Below are 23,187 nucleotides of genomic sequence, written 5' to 3' on the forward strand. Positions count from 1 at the left end.
ACCATACTTTTTCTTATTTTGTTTTGATTTGTTAATTTTTTACTTTATTTTCCTTCTCTTTTTTTCTTCCACCTTTCTCTTTCTTTTTCATTCTTGTGGTTATTATTTAGAGATTTATTTTTATTTTTATTTGCCGGGTCCATTTTTTCTTTTTTTTCCCCATTTTTCTTTTCTTTTCTTTTTTTCTCTATCTTCTTTCTTTTTTTGGAATTTGTCACCAAATTTTTTTCTCCCTTTTTTCTTATCCTTTTTATCTCCATCGATGGTGGAATGGATGCTCAATCTACAACAAGCTGTAAAGTGGAGGCCAGTTGCACTAGCATTCTGGGGGGTAGAGGAGGGAGATATGGGATGCATACTGGGAACAGGGGCAGAGGGAGGACAGCACTGGTGGTGGGAATGCCCCTCATTCATTGTCACTATGTACCATAAATGATGCAGTGAAAGATTTGTAATGCACTTTGGTCACAAAATTTTTAAAAAAAGAAATCTTTCCTAAGAAAATGATCCAAAACCTAAAATGAGCCTTAGTAAATAATTATTATTATTGCTACATTATCTTTAGTGTTGAAAAATTGCAAACAATTTTGATGCCCCATGATAAAAAAACACATGACTTTGCAATAAAACCACTTGAAATCTAGAAAAAAAAAGAACCATAAGCAAGGCAAGCAGCCTAACCACCATACAATCTCTCCAGCCCCATCAATCCATTAATTCATCCATAATTCCATCTTCCATCCTTCCATCCACCCTTTATAGTCAGTGAAGGAGAAGTGCAATGAAACTCTTCATGGTTGGAAAGAAGTTCTTCAGCATGTGACTGAGAACATTGTTTTACTTTATTTCTTTATCTTTCCAAAAGACTGTGAAAAATGTCTAGTACTTCATCAAGTAAGATGAAGGTTGAAGAATTTTAGAAGAAAGGAAACAAAGACCAAAGAAGGGAAAAACATATTTACAAAACTCACAGCGCAGCTATAGTTAAGCAATTCTGAGCTTCCTTGCTATTAGAGCAAGATGAGAAATGGAAAGTGATGCTCTCGGTTTTAACCTGAAAGATTGCCTGTTGTATATTCTTTCATGAATTTATTCCTTCATTAACTTATGGTTTAAGTATTTACAGGCATCTCTGCTAAGTTATGAGCCTTCTCTACTCAGCAAGGGTCTAGTATCCACAGAAACTCTTGTCTTTTCTCTGACAAATTTATGAGAGGAGGGACCATTATGTATAATGCTAAACAATGTCTGTTCAGGAAGCAAAAGAGGAATAACCTGTGACTCACCCTGCTTACCAGAAATATGGGAGTGGGCCCCTGGATGTTGTATGCATGGTGTTTGAATTTGAGGAGTATAGCAGGTGCCTGATTATCTAGTGAAATGACTCAGTTTGTATAAACAGGATGGCTCAGGGAAAGGAATTTCCTGGTTCTTTGAGCCACTGCCTTATAGTACATATACTTGGCACTCCATAGGACAGAATATGCAGGTTTTAGAGCTGATGCCTGTGCAGATAGTCTGCAATACTTCATCATTCACAGCTAAAGCACCCACTTGGACTTGTTTTATGCATCTGTTGACAATAACCAGCAAGGCTCATAGAATTCATGAACAAAATCTATCAGAGTTAAAAATCTTGGCGTCATCTACATCATCACAATGTGAGATCTCATCTCCATCTTCTCTGTCTTTAATAAGAGGCCACTTTTTTTTTACCTGACTCATAAAATAATTTTTAGAGGGGGACCTCTCAAGGCCTTTCTTGACTGGGCTACCTAAGAATCTAGAGTCAGTTTTCTGCCTTACTTTTGTAATGAACCATAAAAAGTAGCTTGGGTGTTATCAAGCATTATCACTGTAATTGTGAATGCACAGTAGTATTATTGTCTGATGACACAAGGAATTTTACAGTCCCTCAATGTGTTTTGTTATAGGATACCTGCCCTTTGAATGATAGCATTACCTTAGCTATAAGCACTGAAAAATAAGGAAGAGCTGGGGTTGGGGACAGTAGAATGTTCAGTCAAACCACTAGAATTAGAGTAACTAAAGTGTTTTGAGGAATGGTGATATCTAAAATGTGTGTTTTCAAAACCCTCACAAAAAAAGATCAACTCTTTCGCTCTTTCTCCATTTTTATTCACTTACTGAGCACCTTCTGCGTGTCCCAGGTGAGGAGTTTCTGTGGAGAAGTTATCAATCTTGCCCTCAAGAAGCTCCCATAGTAACTTGACCTATGGTGTAAACCTAGACTGCTGGCCTTGAAGTGAGAAAAACTGACCCAGGCATCATTTATTCTCTGATAACACAGCGATACAACTTCATCAGGAGATTGTTTTGGCATTTGTCCCCGAACTCTTCACAGGATTCACTTTCAGGTCTACATTTTCATGCCAAATTCTGCTCTCTAGAAGTCAAACTGCCGCAAGTGTCTAGAGAACTCAGCTTATAACTCTTAAAGCTGTGGAAGAATTTCCTTTCCAAGGGCCCTGAGGTAAACCCTACAGCCAGGCTGAGCAAAGCCTGCGGCAAAGGGGCTTTGAAGCCTCATGTTGGGTTGGGGACAGTGATGATTAATGTGGAGGCCTGCTCCAGGGCCAGCATTCCTTCCTCCCCTCAGAGGTGGGGGGTGGGAGCCTTCCCTTGAAGTCCTTCTTAGTAAGCTCTTCAGGAAAAGGGTTTGATATAAAAGATTCCCTCGAAAGCTGGCTGTCCCCCACAGGTTTTCCCAGCTTAATCCCTCACTCTCAGGTTTCTCTTTGTCTCTAACCAGCCCATCCCCACCACCAAATATACCCTCGGCCCCCTCTTCACACTGACATGCAGCTTGTACCCCCCAACTCTGGCTTCCCCTTTGTTTTACAACCCCTTCCCCATGCCTGCTGGGCCCCAGGGCCCAGGTTCCAGTTCAATTTAGGAAAACGTAAATATAATATATCTCTCCCGGCTGCCTCCCTCAACTGATGACCTGCTTCTCCATTGTATCTGACAGGCTCAAAGTGGGCTCAGTGCACTTCCTGTCTGCATGGGTGGTCCTGGGGATCACGGGAAAGGAAGCTGACAGCTGAGTACACCATATCAGGCACAGCAGAGGGAGTGGGCTGCTTTGGTTTCACTTGCTCTGGATTTTGCTCAAAGCTCAAGATGAGAGCATCTCTGGAATTGAGGCTAGGTATTATCTTTGGGAAGGGAGCGTTTAATCCCACCCCATCCATCCCTCTACTGAAGTCCAAACCCTATAGGTGTTGATAAAATTGTCTTAGGCCATAATGGGTCTTTGACAGTGCTATTAGGTAACTTGCATTCCCTTCTCCCTAGTCTCTTGGTGTCAAAGCGTATCCTGCAGCTTGTGTGCCTGACCCAGGACACTAGCACTGAAAAGGATAACTTGGTTTAGAGATGGAAGTTCGTGATTGTCAGGGCAGTTTGTGGGAAAGTGACACCATTCACCTCTACTGTGTAGTCAACTTTCAGTCACACTCAAGCTTCCCTTTATCTGTCATTCAGAGAATTGTAGGAACAGGAGAAAGTCGGAGCAATATGGGTTATGTTTTTCCCTTAGGACTCTAAAACCTACAGGAGCAAAGATGCTTTACTCAGGACACATCACACAATTGGTGGAGCCACCAACCAATGAGCTGCCTTTCCTCCTCTGCTCCAATTTCCTCTCAGATTAGGAAGAAAGGGATCTGGAACTGATAGGACATGTCCATAGTGCTTCATAAAGGCAGGGCTGGATGTGTGTCAGCGTCTCACTCCATATTCAGGGAAGACAGGCGGGGGGAGGAGTTGCTCACATTGTCTCCTAAGTGATTTTCGCTTGAAGATGGGGCACAGAGAAAGCAGAGTAGTTGGGAGGGGGGTCCTATCACTGGGCTAAGTGATGGGGGTGGGTGCAGGCCAGAACTATGCCTCCAGTAGGATTTTGACATTTGTGGATTTCAATCTTCTCTCCCACCAAACAACTTCCCAGAGCAGCTCCTTAGGAGCCTGTCTGGGTTCACATTACGCCTTCTCCTATTTCTCTGGCTCACTAACTGGAAAGGAGTACACAATAGGCCTGAGAGGGGGCCGGAGGGGGGTGGAGGCAGACTTGAAGGGGTGGGGGATGGGGCCACAAAAGGAGGAGACTGAGAAGCAAGTAAGGATCATTGCATTCTTGAGCATCTCTTTACTGGGCTGCCATTTGTAAATGAGAATCCAAGGAAGCATTAGCAAAAGCAAAGTTGCTTCTGTCTATATTAGTAGAATCTGAAGGGGCAATAATCAATCTCGCTTTTTCTTAGTCACCTCTTTATTATGCAGCTGCATTCAGTTCGTTGCCCTTTGACATTATGCAAGGATCTACACTACAAGAAGCTTTGACTTGGAAACTAGATGCCCATGGCATCATTGCCTTCTGAAGAAATTTGTCTGGGATCATTCTAGGAAGAAGAGCCATAAGAATGAAGAAAGTTGGCAAAAGGAGGGAAGAGAAGGGGAATACTATTCCCTAAGGTCAGGTATGAAAGGTGTGAAATGTAGGGAGCTTGTTGAATGTGACTGGACTCCATCTGTAAAAAGGCTGAAAATGTAATAATAGAATGAATGGCCTACCAAGATCTTATGAAAGACAAGGGGACCACTGAGTTGGATGAACAATGGGCAATGAAGTCAATATTACATTCAGAAAGGACAAATATGGCCCTAGGAAGGCAGAAGCAATTGCAAGAAACTGGGATGAAAGTGTGGTTAAAAAAAAAAATAGCATGTTGGGGCTGGTGAGATAGCATGGAGGTAAGGCATTTGCCTTCCATGCAGAAAGACAGTGGTTTGAATCCCCACATCCTATATTGTCCCCTGTGCCTGCCAGGGGTGATTTCTGAAAGTAGAGCCAGGAGTAACTCCTGAGTGTTGCCGGGTGTGACCCAAAAACAAACAAACAAACAAAAATAGCATGAGGTAGGGTGGAGGCTGAGAGGCTGAACTGATGGAGAAGATTCCAGAGTTTCTTCTGGAAGACTATTTCCATGCTCCCACAATGGGGATGTGAGGAGACTGAGGTAGAAAACAGCAGATATGGGATATTTCAACCAGCCAAAAAGTTGGGGTATAGTGTGTGTGTGTGTGTGTGTGTGTGTGTGTGTGTGTGTGTGTGTGTGTGTGTGTGTGTGTAAAAATGTAGTAAGACCAGAAGTGTGGTGGAGGATTCAGAATGCCATCATGGGAGCAAACATTCTCACAAAAGTATTCATAAAAGTTTCCCCATATCCCATATTTTCTTTCTCTTGCTGGCTTTATTGAAAATTTTCAAACAAGCCTTAGGCGGAGGTAGGAAAATGAGCTACTTTGCTGTCTAAACATTAATTCTGCCTATACAGGCAATAAACCTGGATGTTCAACCAAAGATAGAGTGAACACTTAGTCACTGGGAGTCACAAAGATGTGAATTCTTTAAATTATTCATTGTTTTCTTTAGTTTCATTTCTTCCCCCATACCATGACAATGAGGACTTTTCTGGCCACACTTTGTCCATCTCTCTTCAACTAGAACTCTTTTCTAGAGGCTTTGTTGGCTTCCGTGGCCCCCAGTGCCTGATAGCCTTCCTTAGAGATGACTGGTGAGGACACTTCTTAGGAACTATTATGTGATTGAACAGAGAACATGCGTTCCTCTCTATCCATTTCTGCTAATGAAGTGGACAGAAGATTGTGTGATAGGACAAAGGAAATGCATTCCCTCTGTTCACTTCCATCCCTATAGGCAAAGGAACAAATGAAAACCAGAATGAATCTTTCTCTAAAAGACACCTTGATAATAAACCTAGCTCATGTTGGTCTGGGGAGATGAAAACTACTATATAAAAAGAAATTGAAATATAAGACTATAGGGAAGGGAAGATAAATATAAGAAGAATATAAGGAAAGATAAAATAAGATAAAGGAAACGTGGCCTCTGCTTGATAGTTGCTAGAAAAGTGGTTTAACAACCTGTTTTGAATCAAAAAAATTTTACTGTTCTCACTGTTTATCAACTGTGCTGAGTATGGTAATGAAGAGAAATAAGAGTTCTGTACACTCCAAATATTCCATTCACATTTTCTCTTCAATCAAAGCAGAAATAAGATTGAGGATAGGAGTGAGGATGTCAAGAGATAGATGTGAGTTTGGCTAAAACTTGCAGCAGACAGACATATGGCACAGGTGATCTGAGATCTGGTAGTTGAATGTGTACCCAAATGAGCCCTGGAACCATGAGATCTATACTTTGATACCCTGGTGTGCTGAGGATTTGAGTTTGGTCTTGCGGAAAGACTGTAGCATCAGGTGGTGTAAGTTTAAGTAATTGCTAAGTTCTTTAAGAATTCATCTTTTAGAAAAGGGAGTCTGACCTGCCTTAATTGTACATTGGAAAAATAATGCTTGAAAATGACATAGAAGAGGGAGGGTGACTGAGATCCAGAAATAGAAAGACGAAGGGCAACTGAAGAAATTAAAGATGGAGTCAGGACTGAGATGGTCACCCAAAATTATTTTTTCCTTTTCCTTTTGGTCTTTGAGTTATACCAGGTATTGTGTCATATTTGAGGAACAATACCAGGATTGTTCCCGGCTCTGTGCTCAGGGATCACTCCTGTCACCATTTGGAATGCTGAGGACAAAACCTAGGTCAGCTGCATGCATAGCAAGTACCCTAACCACTATACTATCACTCCAGCTCCAACACCCTAAACTCTTGGTGGAGGGACAGTCAGTGAGATGAGGGCAGCCTTAGGATCTCATGGAATAGGCATCACCATAGTCTGTCTCCATACAGAGTTCTAGAGAGGAAGACAGACTATATCAGTCTGTACCTTCTCCTTGTGCTTCTACTGAACCCTGGAGTCCAATCTACAATGTCCTTAGAGAATGGGAGTTAACAGAAAAGAAGGAAATACCCCAGTGTGGGGTTGGCCTAGCCCTGCATGTCCACCAGTGGGGTGATTCTTTGTTTTATAGTATCATTTTTGAAGCACCATCATTACAAACATGTTTATAGTTGGGTTTCAGTTATAAAAAAAAAAAAGAACACTTCTCTTCACCAGTGCAACCAGTTGTTAGTGTAGTTATTTCTCTAACTGCACTCACCACTCTTTGTGGTAAGCTTCATATCATGGCCGGTCCTTCCAGCCCTCATCTCCATTGTCTCTGGGTATTATTACAATAATGTCTTTTATTTTTCTTAAATCAATAGGGTCATTCTTATAGGCCATCGTTGACCTTTGCAGGGAGAAGAGGAGATCCAATTTCTAGTCTTTGTCCCTTCTAATTAATAAAACTGCTTTCCATCCAAATAAGTAAGTAAATATGAAGCCACCAACCCACTGCTCCTTTTATTAGACATTGCTGGAATTTAAGCTCAGGACTCAGAACAATGAGATTTCCTCTAATAATGATGTGAATGACAGAAGAAAGTCAACAAATCACCCACATTCATGGCCCAAGGGAACCTACGTTTGGGTTGCATTTAATGTACTGGAGGAAGACTGAATGTGGAATAATTGAATTCCTAAGTCAGGAAGATTATGGTGATGACTTTTTTGGATGACTAGAGGAAACAAAAGTTTGTGGGTTTTAGATAAAAAGGAGGACAAAAAAGAGCTTACTTGAGATTTTAAACTAATCCAAGTTGACCCCTTGTAACATTGCTCTGGTACTCAGAAAGGAAAAACATGTCTTAGGGTGTTTGTATTTCAGGTTTTGAGTGGGAGTTGTAGATTGTTCATGACATCTGGTAACAACCACCTTTAGACATTGCTATTCAGGGACTAGAGCAATAGTATAGCAGGTCAGGTGCTTGCCTTGTACATAGCTGACCCAGGTTCAATCCCTGCTACCTTCTATGGCCCTCTGCCAGAAATAAACCCTAAGCACCACTGGGTATGTCCCCAAAAGGTCAGCAAAATTATTTTTAATTAAAATTAAAATGATTGACCAGCTTTAGCAAAATTGCTTCTAGAACTCTGAGTTTCTGCAAAATCCAACATGGCAACTCCATATCTGAGTTTCCTTATTTTGACCAGAATGAATGGGCATCAGTTAGTTGGTTGAACTAATAGGAATACATGTTGTTGAAAAGAGACCCCTCTAATACTCAACCATATTCTTTCCTCCAGGTTTGGTGAAAAAAAAAGAATGAAGAAATGAATAGACACAAATATGTATGCTTCTCCCTCCTTCCTTTCTTACGGTTACATTCTTTATACTGATTGCCCATTTCTTTGAAAGAAACAGTTCATAACTAGTCATGTCATTGACCATGCCCTATAGTCTGATATGAAAATTCAAATTTTTCTAGTGTCAGAGATTTCCCTAGATAACAAGAACTTATTTAAATATTCACTTATCCAAACTATTGTTTTCATTGCCATAGTGACTTGTAGCCACGAAGGTGACTCCGCACTTGTCAGTCTTTACTTAGAATGTTAGGGACCATGGTGATAATACAATGGATAGAGTTTTTGCCTTGTATATGACCAATCCAGGTTAGATCCTCAACATCATATTCGGTTGCCTGACCCTGCCAGGAGTGATTCCTGAGTACAGAGTCAGGTAGGAGTAACCCCTGAGCACCATAGGGTATAATTCAAAAACTAAAGGAAAAAAAGAGAATGTTCTCGTGTTCTTGTAAAGTCTTCGAACCAGTAAAGATCTCAGGATTAACCTCTTTAGAACACCCCCGATCCACCATCACCCAAATCAGGCTTTTAAATTATACTTTCACTGGTCACAGAAAGTTATTGTGTATTTCTTTTAAAAAAAATCCTCCTTAATTAATTAATGAGTGAGTAAGTTAATTTGTTCAGTCATCTTTGTTTATCACACATATTAAGTGACTTTTTGTTGCCATGGAATGTGCCAGACTCTGGAAACCACGAAGATATACAAGGGAGGGTCCCTGCTGTCCATTCTCTGGAATCTTTTGGGCTGGGCCAGCTGAAGTCTTACTAAGTCTAACACACATGTAAATCATAGTACTCCAATTTTGGAAAGCACACCACAGTACATATACCAAATGCAATGCTGGGACAGAGCAAGAAAATAAGTCATGATTTATCTCAGGAGATCCAAGGCATGTCGTAGGAAAAGCTTCATAAGAAAAGAACTCTGACAATCTGAGTCCTACATATTACTCTGGATGGGTTGGAGAGATAGTACTGTGAGTAAGTTGCCTGTCCAGCACACACATACCTGAGTCTAGTTTCTAGCCCTGAATATGGTTCCCTGAGCACAGCCAAGAGTGATCCCTGAGTGCAAAGCCAGGCATAACCCCTGAGCACTCCAGGTGTAGACCAAAAGCAACAGAAATAAAATGAGTTTGGAGGGGCCAAAGAGATAGTATAGTGGGTAAGATGCTTGCTTTGTATATGGCTGATCCTGGATCAATCCTGGTATTGCATTTGGTCCCCCAAGTAACACCAGGGATTGGTCCCAAGTACATATCCAGGAATAGTCCCTGAGCACCTCCAAGTGCAACCCAGAATATTCCTCTCCAAATGAGTCTGGAATTTTCAGTCAAACAATGTGGAAAGTTGTAGACACAGTGGGACTGAGAACATCAAGCCTATTACTCACCTTATTTCATGCTACATGTATGTAAACTTCTAATACTTAGTACTCATAATAAGAGTATTTAATACATGGGGCAGGAGAGATAGCATGGAGGTAAGGCATTTGCCTTTCATGCAGAGGGACGGTGGTTCGAATCCCAGCATCCCATATGGTCCCCCAAGCCTGCCAGGAGCCATTTCTGAGCATGGAGCCAGGCGTAATCCCTGAGCGCTGCCGGGTATGACCCAAAAACCAAAAAAAAAAAAAAGAGAGAGAGAGAGAGAGAGAATTTAGTACATGCTCAGTAGTTAGGCAAATTGGCCTATTGCTTTCAGAAAGCAATTTGGTGAAATGAGTCAGAAACCAAACATTGGCTGTGTCTTAGATTTAGTAATCAGAAAGGAACTTGTGGAAATTAATCTTAAAAATAATACTAAATGAGGAAAAATTATGTGCCTAAAGATATTTTTATTATGAAAATAAAGAAAGAATTAAAAACTAATCTCTAAAGGCCAGGGAGGTAGTTTACATGGCAGAACATGCATCTAGAATGTATAAAATGTATAAAAACTCAAGTTTTACCTCTGGTACCACATACCTCACTCACAGATCACTGTCACCAAGCACTGCCTAGTGACAACTAACAGCCTTTGGCATATCAATTATACAAATTATTGTCCTATTTTAATATCATGTAATAAAACATTATTACCTATCTTGATACATGGAAAAATAAAAATGTGTGAGTAGATCAAAATTTTATCTAAAAGCTCATATTTTTAATAAAAAAGAGTCTAAAAAATAGCACCAGAATTCCAATAAAATTTGAGCTTGATGGGGCCAGAGCAGTGGTGCAAGCGGTAGGGCATCTGCCGCACAAGCACTAGCCTAGGATGGACTGCAGTTCTATCCCCCAGCATCCCATATGGTCCTCCAAGTCAGGAGCGATTTCTGAGTGTATATCCAGGAGTAACCCCTGAATGTCACCAGATATGGCCCCAAAACAAAACAAAACAAAACAACAACAACAACAAAAGGTGAACTTGAATAAGGAAAGTATTGGATATTTGTCCACATTGTTCCCCTCTAAACTTTTCTATTATGTGGTTGTTGGGTATCCTGAAGACTTTTAAAAGAAATATATGGAATGAATTTTACTCTCTCCCAACTGTGGTGTGAATTTCTTCCAGAAGTCATGAATTTAATGTTTCTTGTTCCTCTTCAAAGTTCACTGGCACAGTGGCTGACAAAATAGAGACCATTTCCTTCCACTCTGCTTCCCTAAGGCCTTAAGACCATTCAGAACAACAACTTCTCATGACATCTGACATAGCTTTTATGTATGTTGGATACCCATCCCAACACTTCACATATATTGGCTCATTAAACTCCATAATCCCATGAGGTAAAACAAATCAAGACACAACAGTTAACTACTTATCTAAAACTTTCCCATTAGTGATGAGAGCAGGATTTGGACTCAAAAAACCTGCCTCTTGGATTTCTGTTTTTAATCACTCAAAAGAGTTTATTTTGAAATATTTCTCCAAACAGACAGATGGACAGGCAAGTTCAGTCAGTAGGCAGATCACTGGGTAGGGTGAGTGGGGTAAAGGTCGAGGGACAGAATTCAAAATTTTCTGGGCTGGAGTGAAAGTATAATGGATTGGGTGCTTGCCTTGTATATGGCCATCCCAGATTCAATCCCCAACATCCCATATAGTCCTCTGAGCAATGCCAGGAGTGATCCCTAAGTGTAGAGCTGGGATTAAGCCTGCACACAGCTGAATATCCAAAACAATTCCCTCCACAAAGTCCAAAAGATTTTAAAGTAATCCACTTCCTAAAAGGAAGACCTCAATCTCTGGCAATAATTTCTGAGTGAGCAAACGGAAGCTAGAGATGGCACCTGGCATATAAGCCATAATTTCTATGTAAGTATTTTATTTGGTGTCAGAGGCAGCGCTGGGCTAAAGGTGGAACACTCCAGGAGCTGTTTTTCTATACACCATGACATGTTTTTTGATAATTGGTCCTGAGACAAACATGATTTTTTCCTTTCTGGTGAGTTTATTTAGATTATAAAACTTGAGATTTTTCATGGAAAATTTTTTATTTTCTATATCCCAAGGCTAGATAAGATTTTTTATGGTCATTTAACCTAAGCTCTATTTAGCTCTTCCTTAACATGCACACATTCTTATAAACAGAAAAGGACAAATATCTTGGAGGTAAGGCGTTTGCCTTTCATGCAGAAGGTCTGTGGTTTTAATCCCAGCGTCTTATATGGTCCCCCGTGCCTGCCAGGAGAGATTTCTGAGCATAGAGCCAGGTGTAATCCCTGAGCACTGCCGGGTGTGACCCAAAAACAAACAAACAAAAAATTAAAAAAAGAAAGAAAGAAGGAAGGAAGGAAGGAAGGAAGGAAGGAAGGAAGGAAGGAAGGAAGGAAGGAAGGAAGGAAGGAAGGAAGGAAGGAAGGAAGGAAGGAAGGAAGGAAGGAAGGAAGGAAGGAAGGAAGGAAGGAAGGAAGGAAGGAAGGAAGGAAGAAAAGAAAGAAAGAAAGAAAGAAAGAAAGAAAGAAAGAAAGAAAGAAAGAAAGAAAGAAAGAAAGAAAGAGAGAGAGAGAGAGAGAGAAAGAAAGAAAGAAAGAAAGAAAGAAAGAAAGAAAGAAAGAAAGAAAGAAAGAAAGAAAGAAAGAAAGAAAGAAAGAAAGAAAGAAAGAAAGAAAGAAAGAAAGAAAGAAAGAAAAAGAAAGAAAGGAGAGAAAAAAAGAAATAACAAATTTGCCACTTCCAAAATTATGATGTCCTAAAGACCTATGCATCTCCAAAATGACTATGTCCTGACACCCTGCACTACCTCCAAAATGAGGGTCTGCTGCCAATATATGCCACTTCCAAAATGGCTGTGTCCTATCACTTTGTTGATAGACTGTGCTTATCTACACTCAGCTTAGTCTAAGAATGAACATTAGACATTACCTCTCATCACTTCTATCCAACAATCTCTACTTTTATGAGAAAAACTGAAGTTTTGCTCAGTCCTACCCAATCAGAGTGAGGGCTTTCCTATGTTCTCCAGGTCACAAATATGCACACCTTCCCCCCACCCCAATGTTCATAGGAGTATTCTACTGACTTCTCTCCCATGCAAACTGTATTCTTCTGCTTCAATCTTGAATTTCCCTTCACTTACCAATGATGGAGACCTTAGAGAGGATCTGCAAGACCAAATTTCTCATCTTACAGATGAGGCAAAAAGGCTCAAAGAAAGGCGTCACCCCAACATCAGGTAGATAGAATTGCTCTGTTTTATTCCCTATTCCTTCCACCTGGCAACCTTAGAGTGTCCCAGTGATTTCCCCCAACTCTAGGCTCCTTGTCTAAGCCTAGCCCAGTGGGATGAGAGATAGGGTTTCTTACTCATTTCCATGTACTCTGGGGTCAGTCCTGTGTATGGTTCCAAGCTATAGTCTAGATCCCATTGTTCTGGGTGCTTTGACTGGGCAGAGTCCGTTTCTCCAGGTTCTGTCTCATCTTTCAGCTTTCGAAATAGTTTCTTTAGCTTCCTGGAAAAGAAATAAACCCATTACCAAAAGTCTCTGGTTGAGAGAGTTGACACTGCACACAGAAAGGAGGAGCAAATCAAATTTCTCAATGAAGCCAAGGGATCCAAGGGCAGATAAAAGAACACAAAAGAGACCATTTGCTCTAAAAGACACCCCAGGGGGCCCTGTAACAGAGAACTAGAAGATTTCTTCAAACTCAAAGAAACTAAATTCTTCCTATTGTTTGATAAGCAACAAAAGAGTTGGTCCTTTTGTCAAATGGGGCAAACAGTCATTTCAGAGGTGATCAGCCACCATCTCTCTTTCTGAGGCAAAGAGGATGCCCACAAAAGTAGAAATAGCACTCCTTTCATGATGAGATGAAAGGACATTTTCATCTCTTAATAATATATACAGAATCCTATTTCCATAAAAGGCAGGCTAATGGTTGGTGACTGGAGTTAACCCCAGAAACAATATGCTGGTGTTTACAATGTTTGAATTGTGCTCTCTGTCACTCAGATGATGGTTTTAACCACCAACGTGAGAAAATCAAGATTAAATGAAACAAAAATGAACTAAGTCCTAGCTTAATATTTTTGCTAGACTTAAAGGTAAAGGAAAGGGTACTTCCCTATCTACCAGCCAAGAACACAGGGAAAATGGTTTCTTCCTCAATTCAGGAAGAGGGTTTATAGTGAAATGGAAATCAATTTCTACCAGTGCCTGAACTGTACTTTCCTATTTCAGAACTTTGAAAAAAAATAGTTGTCTAAGATTCCAAATCTATGATTTTCATTATTTGTTTGGTTTGGTTTGGTTTGGTTTTGGGGCTACACCAGGTAATGCCCAGGACTTATTCCTGGCTCTACACTCAGAAATTACTCCTGGCAGGTTTGAAAGAAAATATGGGATAATGAAGATTGAACCCAGGTCAGCTGCATACAAGGTAAACACCCTACCTGCTGTACTATTGCTCCAGACCCTCTATGATATTTTTTATAGAAACTCAAGACTTTCAGTAGGATTAAGTGAAGCAAAGATTATGATCCTTAGCACTCTATTTAATATAGTACTCATTCAATTAATGACACCTACTTTTTTTCATGTTAAATGCTAAAATATGCCTGAAAAATAGTGTTTTAATTTTTCCCATTGTTACACAATCTAGAGAGAAAGATAAAAGGTAATATTGTCATTCTGCTAATAACTCTAAGAAATAGTTTTTAGGCTATGCTGGGAGAACTAACAGGATAAAAGTCAGAATCACAGACTAGAAGAATTTAAGAGGTATTTGCAATTTATGCTCCATCCAAGTGCATAAATCTCCTTTCCTCACATTCCTTACACAAGATAATCCAATCCTCGTGTAGTCATTTCTAGAGAAACATTCCCCATATCTCTAGGCATTTCATCCTATTGTTGGAAAGTGCTTCTGACAGTTATATTTCCATATGATAGAAATATAATGATTCAAAGTAATGTTCTGATTGGTATCTTGTCTAATATCATTTGCCATCAAGAAGATGTAATATAGTATAGTAGTAAAAGCTGGATGGTGGATATCAGAAAACAGTTATTTAATAGTTTCACACTTCATCAGTTATATTTTCTTTGACAAGTTACCATATCTTCACAATAATGGAGTGAATGTTAACTAGATTGTACACACAGGTTAAATTAACTAACGTAACTATGTTAACTAACCACATGGGGTAGCTGAAAGGATAGTTTAAGTCTCAAGGACTTGGAACACGCTAAAAGTTTAATTATGATGCCTCTCTTTGTACCTTTCAAAACTACCACCACCACTACTAACCGTCATCATCAATGAAGGATTTAGAGAAGAAGTTGCAATCCAGCGAAGCAGGGTATTTTTGGTGGGGTCATTTTTGTTTTGTTTGGGGTTTTGTTTTTTGGGTTTTTTGGGGGGGATTTTTGGCCACACCCGGTGACACTCAGGGTTTACTCCTGGCTATGTGCTCAGAAATCGCTCTTGGCTTGGGAAACCATATGGGACGCTGGGGGATCAAACCACGGTCCATCCTAGATTAATGCATGCAAGGCACATGCCCTACTGCTTGAGCCATTGCTCCGGCCCCCAGAGTAGTTGTTAAAAAATTTGTAATAAAATAGCAAGCTATTAATTTTCCATGAGTAATAAATGATAAAAAGTAGATGGAGCCTAAAGATTTAAAAGCCAAACAGTCTTTATTGGTTGAAGTCCTTTCTATGAAGATAACATAGAGGAAAAATGAAGGAAGAAAAAGAGAAAGAGGGATTAAATAATTTAGAACCATAACTCAAATTAAGATTCCACATACAGTATTCAGTATGTTTGGACTAAACCTTACATTTTTAGCAAAGACTTTTCATATCCGTGAGAGTGCTATGGGGAAATTGTGACTAGTGACTATTTTCAAGATCAAACTTGACTGATAATAGTGAAGTATGGACAGAGGGAAGGAACCAAAACAAGAAATTACTTAAATGTATAGACTATATATAGCTTTGGAAGTTGTATCCAGAATAATCAGGAAAGACATATAAACTAAACAACTTAGGAATATTAATATGACACCAGGCTTTGGGGGAAAAATTGTTGGATCTGGAGGTGATGGGGTTAAATGTAATAAGTAAGGAAGTGAGAGACAAATACTTGTTGGTTTCATTCATATGTGTATTGTGTATAACTAAAGCAAACAAACTGGCCAAAACAATAAAACTAATTTTTATGTTTAATAAAAGCTATAGGAGTTATTGGAAGGAAGAAGAAACTCTAAGGGAAATATATGAGCATTAAAACAGTACGTGACTTTTAACACAGAATTTTATCAATATCTTCATCATTGCAAAGGCAACATAAAAACACTTTAATCCACTGAAGTTCCCTTCCCAAAACTGCCCTTCTATGTATAAATTTCTCATGTAGTTCTGGAGGTGAATTTCATCTACAAAAGATATAAAAGCAAGGAAAAAAAAAACTGTATGGAATTCAGAAAACGAAGAATACATCAGAAGGAGGTTTGGTTCTCATTCACATTGGCAACTAAATCAAAGTTTTAATGAACAATTCTTGTCTAAATAAGAGGATTGTGGGTTCCTAGAGGAAGATTTTATCGAGGTGCGGAGCAGGGGTAGGAGGATCTCCCACCTCCTAGGTTCTTTTCCAGATGGATGAATCATTAAAACAGCATCATATCAGACTAGTTAGCAATAGAAAAATTAATTTATTAACATTCATATGGAAAATGTACATTTCAGTAAAGTTTAAATAAAACTACAAGGGGGGACTGGATAGTAGTACAGGGGTTAAAGTGCTTGCTTTGCATGCAGCCAAACCTGGTTCAAATACACAGCACTTCATATGGTATTCTGAGCACCACCAGGGGTCATTCATAAACTCAGAGCCAGGAATAGTCCCTTAGCACCACAATGTGTGACCCCCCCCCTACTCCCAAATAACTACAAGGGCACACCTGGCATTATTTATCCGGTGTTATGTGAACTGGCATCAAGGAAAGAGAAGGTGGGGTTTCATGTAACAGGAAGGGGTGACGTCATCTTTATCTCAGAGTACAAAGATGAGTTTTTCAGACAGAGAAATATGTTCACTGATATTTTTCTACCTGGTGAAAATCCACCCTTTGTAAATTACATTCTTCTAGGCCATAAGGGAAGTGGGGGGGGGGGGTAGGAGGCGAAAATATTCTCAATCTGGAAAGCCTTCATTGCTCTTATTGAAAATAATTTAGATATTAAATAGAATACTGTACTGCCATTCAAAGGACAAGATGGTACCTTTGGCTACCAAAATGGATGGAACTTGAAGTAAAGGTTTGTGCTGACTGATACTTAATTCCTTATATCAAAAATCTGTCTAGGCCTATGAGGGTGGTTGCTCCCAGTCATCAGGAGAAAACTGACTGTGAAGCATCTGAGGCTTTTTGTTGTTGTTTTGGAGCCACACCTGGTGGCACTCAGGGGTTACTTCTGGCTCTGTGCTCAGAAATCACCCCTAGCAGGAGTACCTTATAGGATCCAGGGATCAAACCCGGGTCCATTCTGGGTCAGCAGCGTGCAAGGCAAATGTCCTACTGCTGTGCTATCACTCCAGCCCCACATCTGATCCATTTAATGTGGTACTGTTGCTGGAAAATTTAAACAAACATAAACAATAAGTGTGATGATTATTATAAAGGGGAAAGTTTGGTTGTCATTGAGAATGCCAGCCTGGTCTAAAGCCAACGATGTTTTTCCAGAGGAAAAGTGTCATCTATGAGATGTACTAAGCATCATATTAATGAAGAAAGATGATACAGGAGCAGTGTGAGAAAAGCATCAATGTGAGAGGGAAGGAGTGGGCACATCAGAGAGTAGTCTATATACCATTGTCAAAGCAGGTATGAGATGGTTCATAAAAGAAACCAGAAGCAACTCAAATGCTTGGAGCTCAACATAGGAGTGGGGGAGATGAAGTGTGAGAGGGGGGGAGGAAGGGAGAAAGGAGAGAGGTCTTGCAGGCCTTATTTGGAGGGCTTTTTTTTTTTTACCAGCCATCATCTATAGAGATTTGACATAGATAGCAGGGAATCAATTTGGGTTGACTGTAATGGAATGATAAGAAGAGAAGCAGATAGAGATTAAGACATGTTTAGGAGAACTTCAGGGGTTGGTGGACTCTTCCTAGGAAAGAAAGAAGACTGAGGAATCAGGGATGATCCCCAGATTCTTTGGGAATCCTCGAGGTTCATTCAGAATCCACAAGAATATAGGCAGTAGGCTGGTACAGTTTGCTAAGATATGAAATGTGAACAGTTTAAAATTGGGGGAAGTAATGCCTCCCATATTCCCTTTCCCAAGGAGTGCTTTAGCTATTCGAGGGTGTTTATTGTTCCAAATGAATTTCAGAAGTGTTTGATCCACTTCTTTGAAGAATGCCATGGGTATCTTTAGAGGGATCGCATTAAATCTGTACAATGGTTTGGGGTGTATTGTCATTTTAATGATGTTAATCCTGCCAAACCATGAGCAGGGTATGTGTTTCCATTTCCATGTGTCCTCTCTTATTTCTTAGAGCAATGTTTTATAGTTATAAATAGTTATATGTGATAGTTATCAAAAGCAACAGTTATCAAAACAGCATGGTATTGGAATAAAGATAGACCCTCAGATCACAGTCGTGACATTGAGTCTAAAGGCATCTTTAAGGAGGAAACAGCACTCTCCAAACAAGTCGAAGCAGAGATAAACAGATGGGAATACATTAAACTGAGAAGCTTCTGTACCTCAAAGGAAATAGTGCCCAGGATTGAAGAGCCACCCACTGAGTGGGAGAAATTATTCATCCAATACCCATCAGATAAGGGGCTAATATCCAAAAATACAAGGCACTGACAGAACTTTATAAAAAAAAATCTGACCCCATCAAAAAATGGGGAGAAAAAATGAACAGACATTTTGTCAAAGAAGAAATACAAATGGCAAAAAGGCACATGAAAAAATGCTCCACATCACTAATCATCAGGGAGATGCAAATCAAAACAACTGTGAGGTACCATTTCATGCCACAGAGATTGGCACACATCACAAAGGCGGGGATGTGGAGAGAAAGGAACTCTTATCCACTGCTGGTGGGAATGCAGTCTAGTCCAGCCTTTATGGAAAGCCATATGGAGATTCCTCCAAAAATTGGAAATTGAGCCCCCATAGGATCCAGCTATACCACTCCTAGGGATATACCCTAGGAACATAAAAATACAATACAAAAATCTCTTTCTCATACCTATATTTATTTTAGCACTATTTACAATAGCCAGACTCTGGAAACAGCCAAGATGGCCTTCAACAGATGAATGGCTAAAGAAACTGTGGTACATATACACAATGGAATATTATGTAGCCATCAGGAGAGATGAAGTCATGAAATTTTTCTATACCTGGATGTACATGGAATCTAGTATGCTGAGTGAAATAAGTCAGAGGGAGAGAGAAAAACACAGAACAGTCTCACTCATCTATGAGTTTTAAGAAAAATAAAAGACATTTTTGCAGTAATTCTCAGAGACAAAAGAGAGGAGGGCTGGAAGGTCCAGTTCACTACAGGAAGCTCACCACAGAGTGATGAGCATTGTTAGAGAAATAATTACATTGAGAACTATCATAACAATGTGAATGAACAAAGAAAGTAGAAGCCATATATATATATATATAAGAAATGTGAACAGGAGACACCTTTGGAAGCAAGAGAGGGCATACAGAGGTCAAAAATCCCATGAGACAACTAAGAGGAGTTCATCTGGGATGTGTGATGTGTCCACTATCCTCAGATCCAGCTACACGTGAGAAATTGGGCTGCATGTTGAAGAGAGCCTCTGAAACCCTGACAACCCACCAGAGCTGAATGAGGGAAGAAATGAGATGACACTGAGAGTCAGGGAATGGGCACAGGACTTCTGAGGGAAGGAAGGAGCTGTCATAGAATTAGGGGACCCACTTGCAGACTAAGTGGGAAAGAGCAGAAAAAGCTGGTGAAATTGTACAATGGGTAAGACACTTGCCTTGCATGTCGCTGACTCAGATTCAATTCCTGGCACCATGAGCATAACCAGGAGTGATCCCTGAGTGCAGAGTCCTGAGCATAACCAAGTGTGACCCAACTCCTCACCTTCCTTCTTCCACCAAAAACAAAATAGCAAGGACAGAGGAGGGAGCTCCCAGAAGATGAAGTGATTGGCAGAGTGAAAAATACACTGGCAGACTGAAAAATACACTGTGTATGAAGAGATCAAAGAGGATGACAAAAAAATACCCGCCTACGAGTTCTAATGGTCTTCTCTTTCCCAGAAGTTTCACCTCCAGCGGCCATTAAAAAACATGAAGGCATTCCCTCAGTGCTGGTTTCTCAGGAATCTTGCAAATTGTGTAGTGTACAGATGGGCTGCTGGGAAAACTTCAGAGCATGATTTTGACCGTCTGATGCACTTACTCGTTAAAATAGCTCCTTTGATCTTACCACCCTTCACAAACCCAGCATTTTGGCCTGTGATTTCTCCATCCCTTTTTAATGACAAGTCTGAAGAGTTCTGTCTGGAAGGTTCCTTGCTGTCCCCCTGACTGGGTCCTTGGGGGTTCACCTCCAAGACAGGGTGAGTGTTAATCACACCTGAGTAGCTCTCCCTGTCATAGGACACTGCACCCCCAGAGTCCCTGCAGACCCTCAGTCCACAGATCTCAAGCCCCTTGAAAGAAGACAGAACCAGGCCTCAGGAGGCCAACTCTGAGGAACTCGTCAACTTCTGAGCTGTGTATTCCTTTCCCTGACACCTGACAAGGTTCAAATTTGTTCCTTCAGCTTCTGGTTCATGGCCAGAATCTGCTGTGTTTGGGAAAGAGACAGATCTCATTGGTGTGCAAAGGCCTTCAAGAGAGGCTGCTTTATGTCTTGAAATGTAATATTTATCACATTTCCCCTACCCCCAACAAAGTAGAAAGTTTATAAAAACTACACTGGCTGTGTCAAGGCTATATTGTGGTTATCTGGGCAGATGTAATCTGAGCTTTTAGTAAAAAGGTGTGTGGGTGAGAGGGAACAGGAAAAGTCATGGCATTTCTGCTCTGTTCACACACAGACAAAACTGCAGCATATTGGAGCTAAAGCAAGAGTAGAGTATCAAGTAGGGTGCTTGTTTTGTTGCAGCTGACACAGATTCCATCCCTGGTACCATGTTGGTCCTCTAAACCTGCCAGTAATAATCCCTGAGAGCAGAGCCCAGAATAATCTCTGAGCATTGCCAGATGTGGCTCAGACAAACAAACAAGCAAACAAACCATACCTTCTTTCTGAATAGTAAAGGTCCATTTCCTGTACTTTTGAGTTGGGAAAGGGGGACTTGGATCACACTTGAGAGTACTTAGGGACTATTTCTGGCTTTGTGCTCCGGAGTAACCCCTGGCAGTGCTCAGGAGACCTGGAAGTCAGGAGATTATGTGGTGCCAGAGATAAAACTGAGTTGGCCACATGCAAAGCAAATGTCTTTGCCATTGTACTAAAACTCTCCAGCCCCTTTTCTTATTTATGCTTCAAGAAATACTGAGGGTAATTTTGAGATAAAATTTGAGTAAGGAACTGGAACGGAGTGAAGCGTATTACAGAGGTACTACATGGTATGAAGACAAAGTCTCAATAGAGCAAAGGTATATAGAAAATATGAGTAGGGGTATAGGAGGGCATAAGGAGCACCAAGGAAATACCCTTTGTCCCACTCTAACCATTGCACAGTCAGATCCAGTCTGTGCTTGTCGGGGTCTGCAGGCGTCTCAAAAGGAGCTGGTACCAAGCAGGATTCTGGGACTCAGAATCCTTACCAAAGAACATCTGTCATTCTAGGTCAGGCTGCAGGAAACAGAGGTAGCGTGAGTTCTGCTCCTTCAGGGCCAGACCACTAAACTCAGCTTTATCTGGGATCTCAACCTCATTAGTAGCACAGCTGCCTGGGAAGTGCTAAGTGGCTGGTGTGACTCTCTGCCTGCTTGGAAACCTTATGTTTTTTTATCAGGACCCAAAGCCAAAACTGTCTGGTAGTGTTTACCTGAACCAAAGATTACCAAACTTATTTGGGGGGTATCATACCCTTTCAGAAGAATATAATTACTGGTAATTACTGAGAATCCCCCACCCTGGCAACCTAGTGTCATTAAGTGAACGCACTGAAAGTTCCTCCACTGCCCCCAGTGTGCCGAAGTCTGCTAGCATTACTATCATATCGTGATCTAGGTGGAGTATTGTCCACTTTGCAAAACATTGGCCTGGAAGGTGGTGACTGTTTCAGTGATCCTGTATGGGAGACCTGCCAGGTTTAAGGGAAGCCAAAAGAAGAAAGCAAAGGAAGCTTTCCCAAGTCCCAAAGACAGCTAGACAGTCCTCTTGGGCAAACTTGAGGTGTCTGATGAAGAGATCAATGTTCTATGCCAAGTGTTTCCCAAGCAAAGGACACATTCCAATAGCTGCCCAGCTGACATCTTTTAGAAGGTTCCTTGGCCTTAATCCTAGGGTCTTTGAGCATTAATTCAGATTTTTTTTCTTTTTCTTCTCATTCAATCTCTCTAGCAGGAGAGATGAAATACCAGTTTCCATGGTCTTTCTGGAACAGCTCCCCCAAGCTTTGGGTCTGCGTCCTTCATTTAGCAAAGATAATTCAGATGACAGATAAAAGTCACTGACTGTCTCAGCTGCTTTCTTCTGGTTGCATTTCTCTTTACAGTTTTTGCTTTTTCTGCTTAGTAAAGTGTTCATTTTCAGAAATGTGGAGTAAATAAATAAAATGCCACGCGATGTAGGAAAAATTAATATGCCAAGAATGAGGTTATTTGACTTATTTTACACATATGTAAATATGTATGTGTGTACATACATACATACATACATACATACATATATTTGTGTTCTGGGCCATACTTGGCAAGCAATGCTCAAGCATTACTCTCATGTTTAGGAGATAACATGTGGTGCCAGAGATTAAACATTGAACATCAAACATGCAGGGTGAGCATTTTAATCTTTGTACTATCTTTTCTGTACAGATGGAGAAGCATTAAAGTTGTTTCACATAGGACTAACAATTGAGGAAAAAACCTCACTCAAGATCACTGTGGGATTGTCAAGTTCTCCAGGTCATCAAAATCATGCTTGAGATACTGTAACTTTAACTATAAATGCTTTAACTATACACACAATGAAGGACCATGAGATAGCCTTTAATATTTAGAAGCTCCTTTGGAAGAATCTGAAAATTTCCTTCCAAAATAGATGATGATGAAAACAGAAGATAATCTTATGACTGTATAGAGTTAAGCTTTTTACTGCAAATATTCTTATCTAGCATGATCACCAACATAACTTCAGACATACCTCTGCTTTTAAATGTCAAATGTGATTCCATTCCTGGGTATCTACTCCAAAAATACAAAAGCATAAACCAAAGACACACATGCACACTTATGTTCATCACTGCATTATTCACAATAGCCAAAATCTGAAAACACCCCAAAACCAAGTGCTCAACAGT

General features: G+C 40.4%; 1 protein-coding gene across 1 annotated transcript in view; it reads right to left on the reverse strand.

Annotated features, from left to right (window-relative positions):
* Positions 1–23,187, reverse strand: part of ANO2 (anoctamin 2) — a 350,630-nt gene that overhangs the window by 16,275 nt on the left and 311,168 nt on the right. Inside the window, 1 exon segment of the mRNA XM_049771984.1 lies at positions 12,996–13,141. Coding sequence (XP_049627941.1) covers positions 12,996–13,141 — 146 coding nt within the window.

This window comes from Suncus etruscus, chromosome 4 (assembly GCF_024139225.1).
Source record: "Suncus etruscus isolate mSunEtr1 chromosome 4, mSunEtr1.pri.cur, whole genome shotgun sequence".
Taxonomy (NCBI): domain Eukaryota; kingdom Metazoa; phylum Chordata; class Mammalia; order Eulipotyphla; family Soricidae; genus Suncus; species Suncus etruscus.